Source organism: Salvelinus sp. IW2-2015, linkage group LG11 (assembly GCF_002910315.2).
Source record: "Salvelinus sp. IW2-2015 linkage group LG11, ASM291031v2, whole genome shotgun sequence".
NCBI lineage: Eukaryota > Metazoa > Chordata > Actinopteri > Salmoniformes > Salmonidae > Salvelinus > Salvelinus sp. IW2-2015.
The window spans coordinates 37,744,011-37,765,815 of NC_036851.1; the positions used below are offsets into that span (position 1 = coordinate 37,744,011).

The window sequence follows — 21,805 nt, forward strand, 5'->3', positions numbered from 1 at the left end:
CGCCAGACCCACTGGCTCCAGGTCATCCACAAGTCTCTGCTAGGTAAAGCTCTGCCTTATCTCAACTCACTGGTCACCATAACAACACCCACCTCTAGCACGCGCTCTAGCAGGTATATCTCACTGGTCATCCCCAAAGCCAACACCTGCTTTGGCCACCTTTCCTTCCAGTTCTCTGCTGCCAATGACTGGAACGAATTGCAAAAATCGCTGAAGTTGGAGACTTATATCTCCCTCACTAACTTTAAGCATCAGCTATCTGTGCAGCTTACTGATTGCTGCAGCTGTACACAGCCCATCTGTAAACAGCCCATCCAACTACCTACCTCATCCCCATATTGTTTTATTTACTTTTTTTGCACACCAGTATTTCCAGTATTTCTACTTGCACATCATCATCTGCACATTTATCACTCCAGTGTTAATTTGCTAAATTGTAATTACTTCGCTACTATGGCCTATTTACTGCCTTACACCATTTGCACACTGTATATAGACTTTTCCATTGTGTTATTGACTGTACGTTTGTTTATTCCATGTGTAACTCTGTGTTGTTGTTTGTGTCACACTGCTTTGCTTTATCTTGGCCAGGTCGCAGTTGTAAATGAGAACTTGTTCTAAACTGGCCTACCTGGTTAAATAAAGGTAAAATTAAAAAAAGATATAAAAAAAGACACAACTCCACTGAGCAGTGGGCAACGTGCCTATTGAAAAGAGAGCTTACGTACAAGTACCATCTTAAAAGAGCGTCTCCACAGAGCTTTTCAATTGTCATCAAATCAAATATTATTTGTCACATGCTTAATAAATAACAGGTGTAGACTAACAGTGACATGCTTACTTCCGGGTCCTTTACCAACAATGCAGAGTTGAAGATAAAGATTACAAACCAACGAATAAAATAACATGGCTATATACAGGGAATAGCAGTACCGAGTTGATGTGCAGGAGTATGAGGCAGGCTACAGCCCAGCCAGCCCATCACACCCACTTGGAGTTTGCTGACAGATTGTGAATAGGAATATTGAACGGCAGATCATAATGAAATAGCCTGTAAATAGACAGCGATAAGAGACATTGGCTATGTTCAAATCTCCCTACTATCAGACCACTTACAATGCCTAGCCAAGACATTGCTTCATTCTGAGTAGTATGCTAGTGTGTGGACATTCCAACAGAGAAAATGTTATTGTGCGGACAGAAAATGAGGTGTAAGGTTCAACAGATGTGGCCATTGTATATAAGGCCTGGCCTAGGCGTTGCACTGGACTGGTGGACTTGTCTGCTTCCTTCCACTGTTAAGATTCTGCACTGGAAGTACACTCCTGGGAGAGAGACCTGATGTCTAACAATAAAACCCTAATGCTGGAAGATGACATCATTAATAATGGATAATCATATTAACATCACTGGGGGATGGATGGGCCACGCTAGGCCTCGGCATGGCACAACCTCTGGCTGTTGCTGCGTGCACACACACAGCGCAGTCATACCTCAATCCCCAAGTCCCCAAACACTCAGCACTCTTTACAGTAGTGATGGAAGCCAGTGGAGGGTAACAGGGCACGCACACAGACACAGACACAGACACAGACACACACACACACACACACACACACACACACACACACACACACACACACACACACACACACACACACACACACACACACACACACAGTGGAGGGTTACAGAGGGCAGGGGAGCCATCAAAGATGAAGAAGATCACATAAGAGCAGGACCGCACATGACCCAGTGGTACACTGTCACACACACACACACACATACACACACACTCAGCAAAAAAATTAACGGCCCTTTTTCAGGACGCTGTCTTTCAAAGATAATTTGTAAAAATCCAAATAACTTCACAGATCTTCATTGTAAAGGGTTTACACACTGCTTCCAATGCTTGTTCAATGAACCATAAACAATTAATGAACATGCACCTGTGCAACGGTCGTTAAGACACTAACAGTTTACAGACGGTAGGCAATTAATGTCACAGTTATGAAAACTTAGGATACTAAAGGCCTTTCTTGTTGTCATTGCAGGCAACCTCAACGCTGTGCTTTACAGGGAAGACATCCTCCTCCCTCACCAGTCTCAACGTCAACAGTAAAGAGGCGACTCCGGGATGCTGGCCTTCTAGGCAGAGTTGAAAAGAAAAAGCCATATCTCAAACTGGCCAATTAAAATAAAATATTAAAATGGGCAAAATAACACAGACACTGGACATAGGAACTCTGGCTAGAAGGCCAGCATCCCGGAGTCGCCTCTTCACAGTTGATGTTGAGACTGGTGTTTTGCGGGTACTGTTTTATGAAGCTGCCAGTTGAGGACTTGTGAGGCATCGGTTTCTCAAACTAGACACACTAATGTACTTGTCCTCTTGCTCAAATGTGCACTGGGGCCTCCCACTCCTCTTTTGATTCTGGATAGAGACAGTTTGCAATGTTCTGTGAAGGGAGTAGTACACAGCGTTGTACCAGATCTTCAGTTTCTTGGCAATTTCTCACATTTCTCAAAACAAGAATAGACTGAAGAGTTTCAGAAGGAAGGTCTTTGTTTCTGGCCATTTTGAGCCTGTAATTGAACCCACAAATGCTGACGCTCCAGATACTCAACAAGTCTAAAGAAGGCCAGTTGTAATGCTTCTTTAATCAGCACCACAGTTTTCAGCTGTTATAACATAATTGAAAAAGGGTTTTCTTATGATCAATTAGCCTTTTAAAATGATAAACTTGGATTAGCTAACACAATGTGCCATTGGAACACAGGAGTGATGGTTGCTGATAATGGGCCTCTGTACGCCAATGTAGATATTCCATAAAAAATCTGCCGTTTCCAGCTACAATAGTCATTTACAACATTAACAAATGTCTACACATTTATTTCTTATCAATTTGATGTTATTGTAATGGACAAAAAAATGTGCTTCTCTTTCAATAAGTGACCCCAAACTTTTGAACAGTAGTGTATATTTGTAGCAAACAGAGCGAGCAGTGGCACAAATGAGAGCCAGGAGTGTACAACCAGCACTTGTTCCTCATCATCTCCCTACAGTGGCACGCATCAGTTCTATTTCAGATGGCGTCAACATCATTTACTTTTAATGCATTATGGAGTAGAATGTATTTTTAAAAAGTCACCAGAAGTTACCTTTTCAGTCATTCGACAAACAAAATCTCCTCCAGGTCATGCACCTAAACCCCCCGCTACCTTTGCCACTGCTGCTGAAAGAAATCCTAGGGGAAACACTGCACACACACACACCACACAGACAGAGGAGCTAAAAACAGACAGGTGGTCAGCGTAATGGCGGCAGAATGAGAGATGGTCGTGACTCGTGGCAGTGTGGATATTGGATTGGGCCCAGGGTGCATAGATTTGATATGGAGGAGCATGTAATAAGTACAGAGGGTGCTGGGCTACTTTCTGTGACAGGCTGTGATCTTACATATGGGAGTAGTTTAAAAAAAGGAGCTATATCAGCCAAGGGGCTATATCGGCTAAGTGGCTAATGCAAACAGCCAGTCACTATGAATTGAGTGAGGATGATGCTACCAAGCGGGGTCATCACCTCTGTGTGTGTGTGTGTGTGTGTGTGTGTGTGTGTGTGTGTGTGTGTGTGTGTGTGTGTGTGTGTGTGTGTGTTGTGTGTGTGTGTGTGTGTGTGTTTGTGTGTGGTGTGTGTGTGTTACCTGCGTGTTTACGTGGCATGGTCATAATCTAGAAGAAAAAGAAACGCACACCTATTAAAACCTCTTGAAGCTAGGGGGCAGAACTTTTATGTTTGGAAAAATAACGTTCCCAATGTAAGCTGCCTATTTCTCAGGTCTAGATACTAGAATATGCATATAATTGACAGAGTAGGATAGAAAACACTCTAAAGTTTCCAAAACTGTCAAAATATTGTCTGTGAGTATAACAGAACTGATTTTGCAGGCAAAAACCTGAGGAAATCCAACCCGGAAGTGACTCTTATTTTGAAAAATCACTGTTCCATTGCCTGCCTTTCGTCCATTTAAAGGGATATCAACCAGATTCCTTTTCTAATGACTTCCTCCGGGTGTGAACAGTCTTTAGACATAGTTTCAAGCTTTTATTCTGAAAAATGAGCGAGATTTACCAAAACGCGTCAGTGGATAGACGGAGGTCCTTACATTAGTTCATGCGCTCGACACTGGTTGCTCGACATTTTCTTTCTCTCCAGTATTGAATAGTTTACCGTCCGGTTTAAATATTATCGATTATTGATGTTAAAAACAACCTGAGGATTGATTATTAAAAACGTTTGACATGTTTCTACGAACTTTACGGATACTTTTTGGAATTTCCGTCAAGCCATGATGACCTGCCTAAGGCTGTGGAATACTGAACATAACGCGCCAAACAAATGGAGATTTTTATATAAAAATAATCTTTATCGAACAAAAGGAACATTTATTGTGTAACTGGAAGTCTCGTGAGTGCAAACATCCGACGATCATCAAAGGTAAGCGATTAATTTGATTGCTTTTCTGGCTTTCGTGACCAATATACATTGCTGCTAGGTGTTCTTAATGTTTTGTCTAGTGATCGATAAACTCACACAAATGCTTGGATTGCTTTCGCTGTAAAGCATATTTTCAAAATCTGACATGACAGGTGGATTAACAACAAGCTAAGCTGTGTTTTGCTATATTGCACTTGTGATTTCATGAATATAAATATTTTTAGCAATTCTTTTGAATTTGGCGCTCTGCAATTCAGCGGTTGTTTACGAAAATGATCCCGCTAAAGGGATCCGTGCGTCAAGAAGTTAAGCGAGGTGCTGGCTAGCGGAGTGGAAAACTTGAAAATAAAAGGAGAGCCGCACACTCTAGGAGCTCAGATGCAAAAATGTAATGTCCAACATTTCAACAGCCAAGCTGTCTTCATCAGGGTATGATCAAACACTGCGGTATGACTCGTTTATATAGTGTCAAAAGACACAGGTGTCTGTAATCATGGCCAAGTGTGGCCTAATATCATTGGTTAATTATCAAATATTAAAATGGCATACAAAGAACAGCATACAAAAAAACAAATGGATAGCATATGATCGTAGATTCATTTTAGACTACACAAGCTTACAAACAATTATAATGGCAAAGTCACAATAATCACAAGAATGGCTTCAGATCAAAGTCTACGTTGAGACCGAAGGGAGCAAGGGTCTTTAAATTAAAGATCCAGGCAGCCTCTCGTTTTAACAATACATTATCAAGGTCACCCCCTCTCCTAGGGAGGGTGACATGTTCGATGCCAATATAACGCAGAGACGAAATCGAGTGGTTTGCTTCCAAAAAGTGGGCCGCAACTGGGTAGGTCAAGTTTTTGCACCTAATGGTTCTACGATGCTCTGAGATACGTACTTTTAATTCGCGCTATGTGGCATGTGGCATGGTCAAACCCCACAGGGCATTATATGTTGCAGTGTTGTTAACTACACATTCATTACTCATGAATAAAACATTAGCAGCACTAGTGTTTCACTCCATGCCCATTCTCCCCCTCCAGTAGTTGATGTTCACTCACTACATTGTGTTTTGATTCATTGCCATGAGGATCCCCTTGCATCTTGAACAAAATTAAAAAGCTAACAAAGTGTGCGTGAAGAAGCACACAGAACATCAGTGGTTGGCCACACAATACGCTCTGCCACTTGACATCAAATTACTCACGTGTAGATTTATGCAGATATAGTTCATATTATGATTCAGAATCAAGGTCAAATTGTTTCCATGGATAATCCATCAAATAAAATGTATGTAACAAGGTTTTTATGCAACGTTTGGTTTTCAAGAGGCTCTTAAAAATATAACTTTGAATATTGTAGCCTATCACCGGTAAAGAAAGATAAATAAGAGAAAAGGCAGAACACTTGAATTAAACTAATCATGTCAAGCTTTATTTTTTTTTAAGAGAAAAAGGTGCGAGTGCATAACCCCCAAAAAACTACGGGAGATTCTTATTATCTTGCTCTCCTATTACAACCACAACCAGATACAAAATGATCTTGCTACACAGCATCTCTCAGGGATGAAAGTAGGGTACAGAGAGTCAGAGGAGACAGAAAAGCTGTCTTTCATAATGATGTTTCACCACAGCTTCTGCTGAGTAAGTCCACACAGATTCTATAACACCTAAGTGGAAATCAATGGGTATAACTGAATGCTGTTTTCTTATCATGACACATTTTATATGATAAGGTTATGATAAGGACTGAGGGTAAGAAAATCAAATCATGCTTTTATGAGAAGTCATTCTGGTAGGGTCTAGGGAGTCTACTGACACCGAATTTGTCTGAAAGAACAGCATGCTTATTCTTTCAACTCATTCACACACACAGAGAGAGAAACAGAGAGAGATGCTCCCTATGCAACTGGGAGAATAACTCCCCAGAGATCTGACCAAGAGAGACCACATACATTCAGGGTCTGATACAGCTCACATAGTGAATCACTGTGTTTAAAATGAGAGGGGGAGGACAGATACAAAATGCCTTCAGAAGAAAAGCAGTAAGGAGAGACACTGTGCAAGCATGATGGATAGGAATGTTAAATACCCAAATAAACATGAAAGTGAATTCCATTCTCTCACCAACATTTTTAGGCCTAGTTCATGAGGTGGATAGGAAACATTTATAATTAAAAAATTTCACAATAAGTGAATACACTGTAGGAATCTGTCTTCCTTAGACCGCCACTGCAAACACCCACTGTCACTAGGGGTTATAAATGGACATGAACTCATTAATCAAAATGAGTTTCGCACACAATACACACACCAACTCACGCAAATAAACACAATCACTCACACCTACTACTACTGTATAGCCTAGATTTTTCTGCTTCCCTCAACGTTTTCCAACACTCAGAGCTCACCTTTCACCCAGTCAGTAGAACAACAAATTCAATATAAAAAATAAAAAAAACAGTAAAAGACTGGTTTAGCACTAAAACTGGGAACTGTACCATGACTCATAGACAGATGATTAAATAGACAGCAATCATATGTGACCCGTTTCAGGAAGCTAGGTGTATGTCGCTTGTCACTACTTCACTGGAGAGGCATTTGAAGGTTTTCTGGCAGAAATGCCTTCTGGAACATGTGAACTTTCATGTGCCTTAATAACAAACTTGTATGCCACCTGTAAATACAAATAAAATGGTTAAATTACGAGCCTAGTTGGTTTAGCCACGGGAAGAAAGACTAGCCCGTTAGCCATGATTGGATGAGATAATGGATGGGCTGGACATGCCATGTAGCATGCTTCTGTCTATAACATGAGCTGCTCAGTATGTGTAGATAACCCTTGCTTACCACAGCTTTTTTGAAAGATATAGTGGCCATTGAGAACTGTAAAAGTGTTGCTACTGCTCTCAACAACATTGCTTCCCTGAATTAAGCAGGCGCTATCGACAAAGATCAGTGGGAAAGACTACTTTCTGGAGGACGATCGTGCCATGCTGACTCTCTCGGACTCTGAAAATAAAATCAGACGATGAGGAAATCCCTGATTTAAGTAAAAACATTTTAATTGAAACAGACATTGTAGTCTTCTGATGGCAGTGATGGGGAAGAAACGGCGATCAACAGTATTGTTGTCAAGGAAGAAGTTGACAGAGTTTGGAACGATGCTGAATGGGTGTAGACAAAGAAGAACTCTCCAGTTGGTGTAACAAAACATTAAGGGGCTACTTTTGCAAAAGTGGGGTTACATGTTTATCAACATCCAAACCAGATTTACTTTCCCATTGTTCCACAGTCTGTACTTTTATCCAATGTAAAAAACACAATTTCAAATTTTGCAACATAAGACTGAAAAGAGTTGATCGGTCACATATTTGAGACATCCCCAGCCTCATAAAGTACCAATGCCAGGAGCTAAGGTGGAATAGTAATTTGTAAATCCCCAAGACAGAAGGCAGATGGGGTATAGGTCTAGGAAGTAGAGAGGCAACTGGCACAAGACTGTATCGGACGGTTACGATTGTTTAAGCCCTAAAGCTGGGAACCATGCAATGAAAGACAAAACTTAATGTTCCTTAGATGTAACGAAAATCATTTGTGAGTCCAAAGCAACTTATACAGATGGGTCAAGTGCCACTGAGTGACGCTGGCCAGACTTTAGRAGCGTCAGGCCCAGGGCAGATGGCATCGCCAGCCAGGGAATGTGGCAGGGGAGGCAGACATTCACTTGCGTGCACACACACACACACGTTGCTACACCATGGGCTGGCTGCCCATGGTGATGCCACCTGTACCAGAATGCAACCTAATTAACCCTTGAGAAACCCACTGCTCAGACTCCGCAATGACTCACTTTCCCAGCCGCCCCAGGCCTGCTGCTGTACTGGGTCAGTGGATACAAGGGAGGGATGGGGAGTGTTGGGTTAAAGGCTGGAGTAAACATGGAGGACTTGGCCTAGGGAATGGATGGTTCTTAGGGTATAGGACAGGACAGCATAGATAAGGATGGATAGGGACTAATAGAGGAGACCATGGATAAAGGGGTGAGAGGCGGAGGAGAAAACAGAAGGCAGTCAGTCATACTGTATATTATTACCTTGATGTAGCTCTCCAGCTGGGGGTAGACTCTCTGCACCCCAAAGAAGATTGACAGGGGCGTCCTGTGGGGAAAGGAGGCGCTGACCACGTGAGTGACCTCTGGGAAGCTGAAGACCCGGAAACCAAACTTCTCATAGAGCTGTTGGAGCTCCTCACTGGGCCTAGTATCGCCCTCACTCAGGACACTACCCACAGCACAGCGACACTTCTCTCCTATCACCTAGAGAAAAAGGAAAGAGGGACGGAAGGGAGGGAGAGAGAGAGTCTTGTCAGCAAAAGGTTACATCTCACTGAGGCGGAAATGAACAATCTGATGTGACAACAGTCTGTTTGCATTTAATGTGATTGCTTTAGTTACTATTGGGCTGTTGCCTATTTGTGGTGTTTATACAGCAATCATGTATCATGATATTTCTTTTAGGGGTGAATCAGCTTAATATTGCGGAAAGATTGTTGCTTCCATCAATGTAATTGTCTGCATCATTTCCAATCCCCCATATATTTTTGGGGTAAATATATATGTCCATATACACATATATACATACACATACCTATATAGTCATATGTACTTTTTTAAAGAATATACCTTTATTATTCCCCGCAAACCCTACCACCCTCCCTCCAATTGGAATAAACTAATAAACAATAACACTTAGGCTTCTACCTTCAGTTTAAACATATTATACACATTTTACAGACACAATCTATTTTACAATAGTTATATTTTGTTTGTTTTTAGTCCTTCCTCTATTTCTGAAGTCCGTCCAGTTTGATTTCTATTTCTAACTGTGCCATTTCACAACATTTCTGAACCTATATACATTTTACAAACCCTGTATGTTTTACATTGGTTCTTGTTATTAGTCCCACCCTTCAGCTCCATTCAACCCCTCCCATCTATCTCTTAACACCCTCCATTTTGGATTTCTATTTGCCATATATTTTTCAACTGTGCTGTGATGCTTCACAAAAGTACTGAACCTTTCTATTCTCATAGCTTCTACAGATTGTACATTAAAAATAAACATTTTTGCTAAAATAATTATTAATTGATTGACTATAGCTTTTCAAATCACCCAGTACTGCTATCTGCAGCGTTAGTTCTACAGCAATCATGTATCATGATGCTAGTATTCCTTCACATCAGATTATTCTAAAAACAATCTGAAAATGTGTCAATATGTCAATATGTTTGTCCTCAGCCTCAACCGTGGAACAATTTCCAAATTGACCTCCCTCGCTTCCGACTCGCTCTATCGCTGTTGTTCTGTCCCTCCACCTTTCTCTCATTACAGTCACTCAGAGAGCCTGTAATTATACATGCAAACTGCCTCCATGGATGAGAAGAATGCCTCCTCTCTTTCTTTCTCCCTCCCTCAACAACCCCCTGAAGCCTGCCGCAGCAATTAAGGACTGCAAAACCACTATTGTTGTAAACACTGCCTTTATCTAAACACACCTTTATCTATGCCCATCAAAGTCTACAAGTTCCCCCCCCAAAAAAATAATTGTCCACCGTCTGAAAAATAYACAACCAATTTCACAGACAGACGGTTCCTTCAGTCTCCCAAAATGTCCACCTTCTAACAAACGGATGAGTCACAAAGAAGAGACAGAATATAGGCTGGCAGAAAACAGCTTAACAAACCATGTGAAAGGAAAACTAATTTTACACAAATAAATGGAAAACAATTTTTACACAAATAAATAAATACAAATGAACGACAAGTTTTAGAATCCAGCACAGTTGGCAGGCAATGTTAAGAGCAAGGCTCTTGTTAGGCTCTAAGACACTGATTGCTACATTTGGCTGCTCAGTTGTGCTTGGTGGTTCTCTCTCCAATCTGGGGATCGAATCGTCCATTAAATGGTAGAAAAAGAGGAGCCACTTAATGCAAATTAAGACTCATGGGACATCCGAAATGACCTCCGGATTGTGTACAAACCAATGGCCAATCAAACGGCTGATTTCTCACCAATTTTCATATCCTAAGTCCCAGCAGGTGTAGAGAGGACAGGACAGGGGTTGCATTCGGAACGTTCTTATTGCTTTTCCTCGATATGATGAACGCCGACTGAAGGCCAGGCCTAATCGCCTAACATCAGTGCCCGACCTCATGAAAGTTTGGGGCTGAATGGAAGCAAGTCCCCACAGCAATGCTCCAACATCTAGTGGAAAGCCTTCCTAGAAGAGTGGGGGCTGTTATAGCAGCAAATGGGAAACCAACAATAACATATTATTGCCCATGATTAAGAATGAGATGCTGGACGAGCACATGTCCACATACTTTTGGTAATGTACTGTACTTCCATTCATTTTTTCAACTGGTAACGGGGGACCTCCAGATGAGTCTTATGAGGCCTGTGGACAACCTAGAGCAAAACAACCGACATGTACACCATCGTGGTCAGAGAGTCTCYTCTTTCCATAGAGGGGTCATAATAGTTTGTAGGCCAAACCGTTCGGACGCTTCAGACGATTTTGTGAGAAGACCGATTTTCGGGATGCCTCATGGTCTGACAAACACCGCTCTAGCACTGTCACCTTTCTGCGCAGATGTGACATCGGCGATGCTGTGGATTGAGACTTATACTTTCTGTGGATTTTTTATTATTATGCTAATTAGATTTCCGCAGGGGTGTGGACATCAACTCTAGGGGGTTAACCGTTAGGCTACCTGCTTGCCAACTCCTCTCCGTACATATCCCCTCACAACCAGCCAGGGAAAAGGCCTCTGGGAATTCCCTGTCTCCTTGCAATCTCCATCGTTCAAGGCCGACCAACACACTGCTACGTGAAGCGTGAGGAAGGAGATATGGAGACCATGAGTCCATTCTCTGTATGTCAGTTTATCCCCAGGGTGAGTTAGCTACTGTAACTCCAGAACAGTTAGTTACTGTAGAGTAGGGTTGTTGGAGTTGAGAACCCCTGATTTGGCTCAGTGTCTCCAGGGGGAAAAGTTGTGGTGGAGGGCGGGGGGAATTTGTTTGATTTAGATTTGTTTCTATTGCAATTTCTTTGGATATACTGTATCCATTATAATGATCATGATAAATGAATTTGTCTGGTTCAGAGAAGCTGTCAGTCAGTCTCTTCACATTCATATYCATGGCACGGTGGCCAAAAAAACCTGCAACATTGTTACACAGGTCAGACAGCAAGGTTTAGACAAACCACAACTGTTGCAAACCAAATGCTAGCTCAGTAGTATAGGGACATATGGACTAGATGCTTTTTTCCAGGGGAGATCATCACCGGTTCATCACCGATCCTCCACCAAATTTCACAGTGAAATTTGGTGGAGGATCGGTGATGATCTGGGGGTGCTTCAGTAAGGCTGGAATCGGGCAGATTTGTCTGTGTGAAGGACACATGAATCAAGCCACGTACAAGGTTGTCCTGGAAGAAAATAGATTTTTGTTAATTTGACCAGTTGTCATTTTCTGCAAAAAAATGCTCTAAATGACAATATTTTTATTTGGAATTTGGGAGAAATGTTGTCAGTAGTTAATAGAATAAAATAAAAATGTTCATTTTACCCAAACACATACAGTGATGGAAAAAAGTATTTGATCCCCTGCTGATTTTGTACGTTTGCCCACTGACAAAGAAATTATCAGTCTATAATTTTAATGGTAGGTTTATTTGAACAGTGAGAGACAGAATAACAACAAAAAAATCCAGAATGAGATGGCAACAACAACTGCCCGAGTTACACTAGGAACGCACAATCCCTCCATCAGTGCTCAGACTGTCCGCAATAGGCTGAGAGAGGCTGGACTGAGGGCTTGTAGGCCTGTTGTAAGGCAGGTCCTCACCTGACATCACCGGCAACAACGGGGCACAAACCCACCGTCGCTGGACCAGACAGGACTGACAAAAAGTGCTCTTCACTGACGAGTGGCGGATTTATCTCACCAGGAGTGATGGAACTTGCAAGTGCCTTGGTGGAAGAGTGGGGTAACATCTCACAGAAAGAACTGGCAAATCTGGTGCAGTCCATGAGGAGGAGATGCACTGCCGAACTTAATGCAGCTGGTGGCTACACCAGATACTGACTGTTACTTTGGATTTTGACACCCCTTTTTTCACGGTCACATTATTCCATTTCTGTTAGTCACATGTCTGTGGAACTTGTTCAGTTTTTGTCTCAGTTGTTGAATCTTGTTATGTTCATACAAATATTTACAAATGTTAAGTTTGCTCAAAATAAACACAGTTGACAGTGAGACAGTTTCTTTTTTTGCTGAGTTTATGTCTACAGGCAGCCAACCCTGAATTGCTAGTGATGGCTGTTTAGCAGTCTGATGGCCTTGAGATAAAAGCTGTTTTCAGTCTCTCGGTCCCAGCTTTGATGCACCTGTACTGACCTCGCCTTCTGCATGATAGCGGAGTGAACAGGCAGTGGCTCGGATGGTTGATGTCCTTGATGATCTTTTTGGCTTTCCTATGGCATCGGTTGCTGCAGATGTCCAGGAAGTTTGCCCCCAGTAATGTGTTGGACAGACCGCACCACCCTCTGGAGAGCTTTGTGGTTGTGGGCGGTGCAGTTGCCATACCAGGCGGTGATACAGCCCGACAGGATGCTCTCAATTGTGCATCTGTAAACGTTTGTGAGGGTTTTAGGTGTTAAGTCAAACTTCTCTAGCCTCCTGAGGTTGAAGAGGCGCTGTTGCCTTCTTCACCACACTGTCTGTGTGGGTGGACCATTTCAGTTTGTCAGTGATGTGTACACCAAGGTACTTCAAATTTATTTCAATCAATCAAATGTATTTATAAAGCCCTTCTTACATCAGCTGATGTCACAAAGTGCTGTATAGAAACCCAGCCTAAAACCCCAAAGAGCATGCAATGCAGGTGTAGAAGCACCTGCTTTCCACCTTCTCCACTGTGGTCCCATCGATGTGGATAAGGGGTGCTCCCTCTGCTGTTTCCTGAAGTTCACAATCATCTCCTTTGTTTTGTTGACGTTGAGTGAGAGGTTATTTTCCTGGCACCACACTCCCAGAGCCGTCACCTCCTCCCTGTAGGCTMTCTCATCGTTGTTGGTAATCAAGCCTACTACTGTTGTGTCGTCTGCCAACTTGATGATTGAGTTGGAGGCATGCTTGGCCACGCAGTCATGGGTGAACAGGGAATATAGGTCGGGGCTGAGCATGTACGCTTGTGGGGCCCCAGTGTTGAGGATCAGCAAAGAAGAGGTGTTGTTTCCTACCTTCACCACCTGGGGGCGACCTGTCAGGAAGTCCAGGACCCAGTTGCAAAGGGCAGGGTTCAAACCCAGGGCCTCAAGCTTGATGATGAGCTTGGAGGGTACTATGGTGTTGAATGCTGAGCTATAGTCAATGAACAGCATTCTTACATAGGTATGCCTCTTGTCCAGATGGGACAGGGCAGTGTGGTGGCGATTGCATCGTCTGTGGATCTATTGGGGCGGTAAGCAAATTGAAGAGGGTCTAGGGTGGCAGGTAAGGTGGAGGTGATATGATCCTTGACTAGTCTCTCAAAGCACTTCATGATGAGAGGTGAGTGCTACGGGGCGATAGTCATTTACTTCAAACACACACAACTACAAAAGTTTGCGGTCACTGAGAAATGTCCTTGATTTTGAAAGAGAAGCAGATTTTCTGTCCATTAAAATAACATCAAATTATTCAGAAACACACAGGGGAGTGATGGTTGCTGATATTGGGCCTCTGTACGCCTGTAAGGCTCTCCAGAGGGTAGTGAGGTCTGCACAACGCATCTCCAGGGGCAAACTACCTGCCCTCCAGGACACCTACACCACCCGATGTCACAGGAAGGCCAAAAAGATCATCAAGGACAACAACCACCCAAGCCACTGCCTGTTCACCCCGCTATCATCCAGAAGGCGAGGTCAGTACAGGTGCATCAAAGCTGGCACCGAGAGACTGAAAAACAGCTTCTATCTCAAGGCCATCAGACTGTTAAACAGCCATCACTAACATTGAGTGGCTGCTGCCAACATACTGACTCAAATCTCTAGCCACTTTAATAATTAAAAATTTAACGTAATAAATGTATCACTAGTCACTTTAAACAATGCCACTTTATATAATGTTTACATACCCTACATTACTCATCTCATATGTATATACTGTACTCTATACCATCTACTGCATCTTGCCTATGCCGTTCGGCCATCGCTCATCCATATATTTATATGTACATATTCTTATTCATTCCTTTACACTTGTGTGTAAAAGGTAGTTGTTGTGAAATTGTTAGATTACTTGTTAGATATTACTGCATGGTCGGAACTAGAAGCACAAGCATTTCGCTACATTCGCATTAACATCTGCTAACCATGTGTATGTGACCAATAACATTGGATTTGAAAATAATATGCTGTGATAACTGCACTGTCGTTTTGATTTCGTAGTGAAAAAAACATTGTTTTTCGGTTAGGGATTTTTCTTAATGTTAAGGATCCCAATTTTGTTTACATGATTTAACATTTAAACGTTCAGACCCCTACTCCTTGATATCAACCAATCGGCATCCAGAATCCAAACAACCAGTTTTATAATAAACGACATATCGCCATCCCTCTCTCTCCTGCCAGTGTTAAAGGTCTCCTTTAACACTGGCAGCTGAAGTAGAGTACCAATCACCTTGCCTCAGGGAGACAACGCTCTTTCCTCACTCAAGCCATAACCTACTACACAGCACTGAAAAGTAGGCTACTGGTAAAACCCTTCAGATTCACCACACCCCAGACTCTTGACTCAACCGGTATTGGCGCCAACATCGATCCCATCTKGTTTCTCTTCAAAGTATTGCATCGCAATCAAAAGGCAGCTGTCTACTGCCTACCTATCTCCAAGAGGCACGTACCTTCCCAGGTTGTATTTTACCAGAAGATAGCTTAACTGAAAATGGAATCCCATTTGATACCTGATTCAAAGGCAGCATCATTTGTGGATTGAGACAGACCCACCAACATCTACTCTCCATCTCTGGTTCCTGCTGACACTCACCCCCCACGCCCATTTCAGCCTGTGGAGTGTCAGCAGCAGAAGGGCCAGTGTCTCTCCGCTCTCTCAGCATGGCTGTGGATGGCTCCTGTGACTAAAGTGTGTGGTTAACAAGCAGTTTCATCACTGCAGCTCTGTCTCTGCTAACCCACAGTAGCACTACACAAAGGCCTGGGACACACGCAGGGCTAGCTAGCGCCTGGGTCTCCCACCGCGATGAGACGGGACAACTACCGCCACATGGTGCCATCCGAGACCAGAATCGCAGAAATCTGGACTGACCCAAGGAGAGATGCAAGAGGAGAGAAGAGAGGGAGGGAGGAGGCAGTGAGAGAAGGGGTGGTGATAACAGCAGAGTCCATACAGAGACGCTCTTCATCAGCCAGTGACAGGCCAGGGACCCAAATGAGTCCCACTGTCCACTAACACTGCTCTAATTAATGATCACTGTCAGCAGGGCTGGGGAGAGGAACATACACTGCTGTACAGTAGACTACACCTAACCCAGTCTGTCAGCACAGGGCTGGAGAGAGGAACCTACACCTAACCCAGTCTGTCAGCACAGGGCTGGAGAGAGGAACCTACACCTAACCCAGTCTGTCAGCACAGGGCTGGAGAGAGGAACCTACACCTAACCCAGTCTGTCAGCACAGGGCTGGAGAGAGGAACCTACACCTAACCCAGTCTGTCAGCACAGGGCTGGAGAGAGGAACCTACACCTAACCCAGTCTGTCAGCACAGGGCTGGAGAGAGGAACCTACACCTAACCCAGTCTGTCAGCACAGGGCTGGAGAGAGGAACCTACACCTAACCCAGTCCCCATACAGATCTGGGACCAGACTAGACAACACATAGGCTATCACACCCTCACACCCAATAGGAAGTCTCCACCAGGGAAGATGGATACAGTGAGATAAGAACTTCTACACTAGCTTTCATAAAGAGGGGGAGAAGTGTTCAGTTCAAACTGTCCAGTTGAATTCTATCAAGTAGCCTATAGGCTACTATAAAAATGGTAAGGTCATGACGCACAAGGCATTTCCTGGACATTGTAAAACTGGGTAGAGAGCTCACTCTGATACTCTCAAAATGGTGTAGGACTGAAGAAATAGCCTATAGAGATTGAAAAAACTAACTTTAGTGAGGCCTGGACATTTGATAGGATTTTTGTAGTGATTTTGTTTTTGGTCACAGCGGGGGGCCCCTGTGGATTGGAGCCAACACAAGGTTCACAGCGGGACACGCTGGACAAAGAGGCGCAGCTACAAACCCTGCTGCTCAGCCCTCTGGGAGATTGATGGACTTCAAAAACAACTTTGAACGCAGTCCCATGTATTCTTCATTTCACATCCACTTAGGAAGCACCTCTCACTCTCTCCTCTTCCCCTCCCTCCCTCCCTCTACTCTTCCTCTCTTTTCTCCTCTCCTCCTCCCCTTTCTTCTCTCCTCTCCTCTTCTCATCAACTCTCTGTCTCTTCTCCAGCACACCCCTCCTGGTGCGCTAGCCTTTTCATGTTCGGGCCATGCTCAGACTGGTGCTAAAATACTAATAAATTGGTCTCAGGGAGCCACTTGGGACTGTGCTCTGTGAGGGCTTTTGATAAATCGTGGCATCAAGATGAATGGGGGCATTCTGGGGCTGGGTAGTGGGGTGTTCAGGGAGTGGAGTAAGGTGGTCAGGGGGTGGGGCTGGAGCAGTCAAGGACCTTGAAGATAGGGCTGAATGTTCCGTCTCTCAGAGGGTCACCTCCACCAGTGTTTCGCTCCAGCCCTTTCTCTAGTGTTTAAGTTTGATCTGTCAATCATCACAAACAAAGAGCCCCACATCCTGCAATGTACTGCAACCCTGTTGTGGAGGAGTGACTGTCACAACATAATATGGACAGGACTCACAAATGAACAGACAGATTTGTCATCTCATGCCCCACTCTCACTCCGAGTGCACCCCACTTTGACAATCCCTATGTCACAAGACCTCCAACCCTGACCCTGAGAGATCAGCAACCTTATCTCAAAATGGAGCATAGTCTCAAATCAAATGTTATTTGTCACATGCCTCGTAAACAACAGGTTTGGACTAACAGTTAAATGCTTACTTAGGAGTCCTTCCCAACAATGCAGAGAGAAAGAAAATAGAGAAACACTAGAAAAGAAAATGCAATGTTCATGTCGTCTCCATTTGCTCATCTGGGACACCTCTCAGATGTCAGCGAGAGAGCTAAGTTTATTAGGATCCCCATTAGCTACTGCACATACAAACCCTGTGCTTAAACAGGGTTTAACACACAAATTATTGTATTTTTGTTGTCTATTGAATACATCATTTAAACATTCACAGTGTAGATTGGAAAAAGTATGTGAACCCCTAGGCTAATGACTTTTCCAAAAGCTAATTGGAGTCAGGAGTCAGCTAACCTGGAGTCAGCTAACCTGGAGTCCAATCAATGAGACGAGTTTGGAGATGTTGGTTAGAGCTGCCTTGCCCTATAAAAAAACACTCACAAAATTTGAGTTTGCTATTCACAAGAAGCGTTGCCTGATGTGAACCATGCCTCGAACAAAAGAGATCTCAGAAGATTAAGATTTGTTGACTTGCAAAAAGCTGGAAAGGGTTACAAAAGTATCTATAAAAGCCTTGATGTTCTTCAGTCCACAGTAAGACAAATTGTCTATAAATAGAGAAAGTTCAGCACTGTTGCTACTCTCCCCAAGAGTGGCAGTCCTGCAAAGATGACTGCAAGAGCACAGTGCAAAATGCTCAATGAGGTTAAGAAGAATCCTAGAGTGTCAGCTAAAGACTTACAGAAATCTCTGGAACATGCTAACATCTCTGTTGATGAGTCTACGATACGTAAAACAAGAATGGTGTTCATGGGAGGACACCACAGAAGAAGCCACTGTTGTCCAAAAACAACCTTGCTGCACGTCTGAAGTTTGCAAAAGTGCACCTGGATGTTCCACAGCGCTACTGGAAAAATATTCTGTGGACAGATGAAACTACAGCTGAGTTGTTTGGAAGCAACACACAACACTATGTGTGGAGAAAAAAATAGCACCAGTGCACCAACATCAAAACCTCATCCTAACTGTAAAGTATGGTGGAGGGAGCATGGTTTGGGACTGCTTTGCTACCTCCGGGCCTGTACAGCTTGCTATCATCGACGGAAAAATGAATTCCCAAGTTTATCAAGACATTTTGCAGAAGAATGTTAGGCTATCTGTCCACCAATTGAAGCTCAAAAGAAGTTGGATGATGTAACAGGACAACGACCCAAAAAACACAGAAGTAAATCAACAACAGAATGGCTTCAACAGAATAAAATACGCCTTCCGGAGTTGCCCAGTCAGAGTCCTGACCTCAACCGGATTGAGATACTGTGGCATGACCTCAAGAGAGCAGTTCACACCAGAAATTCCAAGAATATTGCTGAACTGAAACAGTTTTGTACAGAGGAATGGTCCAAAATTCCTCCTGACCGCTGTGCAGGACTGATCCACAACTACAGACATCTGGCTTTGTTATGGCGGTGTTGGAGCGGTGGCTTCTTCCTTGCTGAGCGGCCTTTCAGGTTATGTCGAAATAGGACTTGTTTTACTGTGGGTATAGATACTTTTGTACCTGTTTCCTCCAGCATCTTCAGAAGGACCTTTGCCGTTTTTCACACAAAAGTACCTTCATCTCTAGGAGACAGAACGTGTCTCCTTCCTGAGCGGCATGGCGGCTGCGTGGTCCCATGGTGTTRATACTTGCGTACTATTGTTTGTACAGATGAACGTGGTACCTTCAGGCGTTTGGAAATTGCTCCCAAGGATGAACCAGACTGGTGGAGGTCTACAAATTTTTTCTGAGGTCTTGGCTGATTTCTTTTGATTTTCCTATGATGTCAAGCAAAGAGGCACTGAGTTTGAAGGTAGGCCTTGATATACACTGCTCAAAAAAATAAAGGGAACACTAAAATAACACATCCTAGATCTGAATGAATGAACTATTCTTATTAAATACTTTTTTCTTTACTGAGTTGAATGTGCTGACAACAAAATCACACAAAAATTATTAATGGAAATCAAATTTATCAACCCATGGAGGTCTGGATTTGGAGTCACACTCAAAATTAAAGTGGAAAACCACACTACAGGCTGATCAAACTTTGAAGTCAAATTAGGCTCAGTAGTGTGTGTGGCCTCCACGTGCCTGTATGACCTCCCTACAAGCCTGGGCATGCTCCTGATGAGGTGGCGGATGGTCTCCTGAGGGATCTCCCCCAGACCTGGACTAAAGCATCCGCCAACTCCTGGACAGTCTGTGGTGCAACGTGGCGTTGGTGGATGGAGCGAGACATGATGTCCCAGATGTGCTCAATTGGATTCAGGTCTGGGGAATGGGCGGCCAGTCCATAGCATCAATGCCTTCCTCTTGCAGGAACTGCTGACACACTCCAGCCACATGAGGTCTAGCATTGTCTTGCATTAGGAGGAACCCAGGGCCAACCGCACCAGCATATGGTCTCACAAGGGTTCTGAGGATATCATCTCGGTACCTAATGGCAGTCAGGCTACCTCTGGCGAGCCCATGGAGGGCTGTGCGGCCCCCAAAAAAATGCCACCCCACACCATGACTGACCCACCGCCAAACCAGTCATGCTGAGGGATGTTGCAGGCAGCAGAACGTTCTCCACGGCGTCTCGAGACTGTCACATGTGCTCAGTGTGAACCTGCTTTCATCTGTGAAGAGCACAGGGCGCCAGTGGCGAATTTGCCAATCTTGGTGTTCTCTGGCAAATGCCAAACGTCCTGCACGGTGTTGGGCTGTGAGCACAACCCCACCTGTGGACGTCGGGCCCTCATACCACCCTCATGGAGTCTGTTTCTGACCGTTTGAGCAGACACATGCACATTTGTGGCTGCTGGAGGTCATTTTGCAGGGCTCTGGCAGTGCTCCTCTGCTCCTTCTTGCACAAAGGCGGAGGTAGCGGTCCTGCTGCTGGGTTGTTGCCCTCCTACGGCCTCCTCCACATCTCCTGATGTACAAGCCTGTCTCCTGGTAGCGCCTCCATGCTCTGGACACTATGCTGACAGACACAGCAAACCTTGCCACAGCTCGCATTGATGTGCCATCCTGGATGAGCTGCACTACCTGAGCCACTTGTGTGGGTTGTAGACTCCGTCTCATGCTACCACTAGAGTGAAAGCACCGCCAGCATTCAAAAGTGACCAAAACATCAGCCAGGAAGCATAGGAACTGAGAAGTGGTCTGTGGTCACCACCTGCAGAACCACTCCTTTATTGGGGGTGTCTTGCTAATTGCCTATAATTTCCACCTGTTGTCTATTCCATTTGCACAACAGCATGTGAAATTTATTTGTCAATCAGTGTTGCTTCCTAAGTGGACAGTTTGATTTCACAGAAGTGTGATTGACTTGGAGTTACATTGTGTTGTTTAAGTGTTCCCTTTATTTTTTTGAGCAGTGTACATCCACAGGTGCACCTCCAGTTGACTCAAATTATGTCAATTAGCCTATCAGAAGCTTCTAAAGCCATGACATCATTTTCTGGAATTTTCCAAGCTGTTTAAAGGCACAGTCAACTTAGTGTATGTAAACTTCTGACCCCCTGGAATTGTGATACAGTGAGTTATAAATGAAATAATCTGTCTGTAAACAATTGTTGGAAAAATGACTTGTGTCATGCACAAAGTAGATGTCCTAACTGACATGCCAAAACTATAGTTTGTTGGTTGAAAAACGAGTTTTAATGACTCCAACATGTAAACTTCCGACTTCAACTGTACCTCTCTGCATATTCATAACAACTTTGTCAATATGACTTGAACATGATAATTGACCATCCGATTTTACTCCTAGAGTTCAGCTTCTTCAACTTGTTCCATGACACTTTATGTACAACTCCAGTTGAGGTTTACATCTTAGAGAATGTTTTGAACCAAATACAATGCTTCGGTTTGAGATGTATTTAAGAGAGAGACAGAGAGACGAGTGAAGCGCTTCCGAGAGAGGGGGGGGGTAGTGGTGGGCAGACTGGGAGAGTGAGAAAAACCTCAGCCTTTGAACTATGTCGAGAGAGGAGGAGAAGCTGTGGAAAAGAGGAGAGAGAGATGAGACAGACTTTACGCCTGGTGATGTCAGCTGTTTGAATGGAAGGATAGGAAGAACAGAACAGTTGCTCCACAACCCTGCATTTATGCCAACCA

The 21,805-nt window shown here is 43.8% G+C and overlaps 1 protein-coding gene across 1 annotated transcript in view; it reads right to left on the minus strand.

Moving 5' to 3' along the window:
• Positions 1-21,805, minus strand: part of LOC111970325 (testis-expressed protein 264 homolog) — a 94,683-nt gene that overhangs the window by 59,722 nt on the left and 13,156 nt on the right. Inside the window, exon 2 of the mRNA XM_023997000.2 lies at positions 8,597-8,818. Coding sequence (XP_023852768.1) covers positions 8,597-8,818 — 222 coding nt within the window. The remainder of the gene's footprint in view (positions 1-8,596; positions 8,819-21,805) is intronic.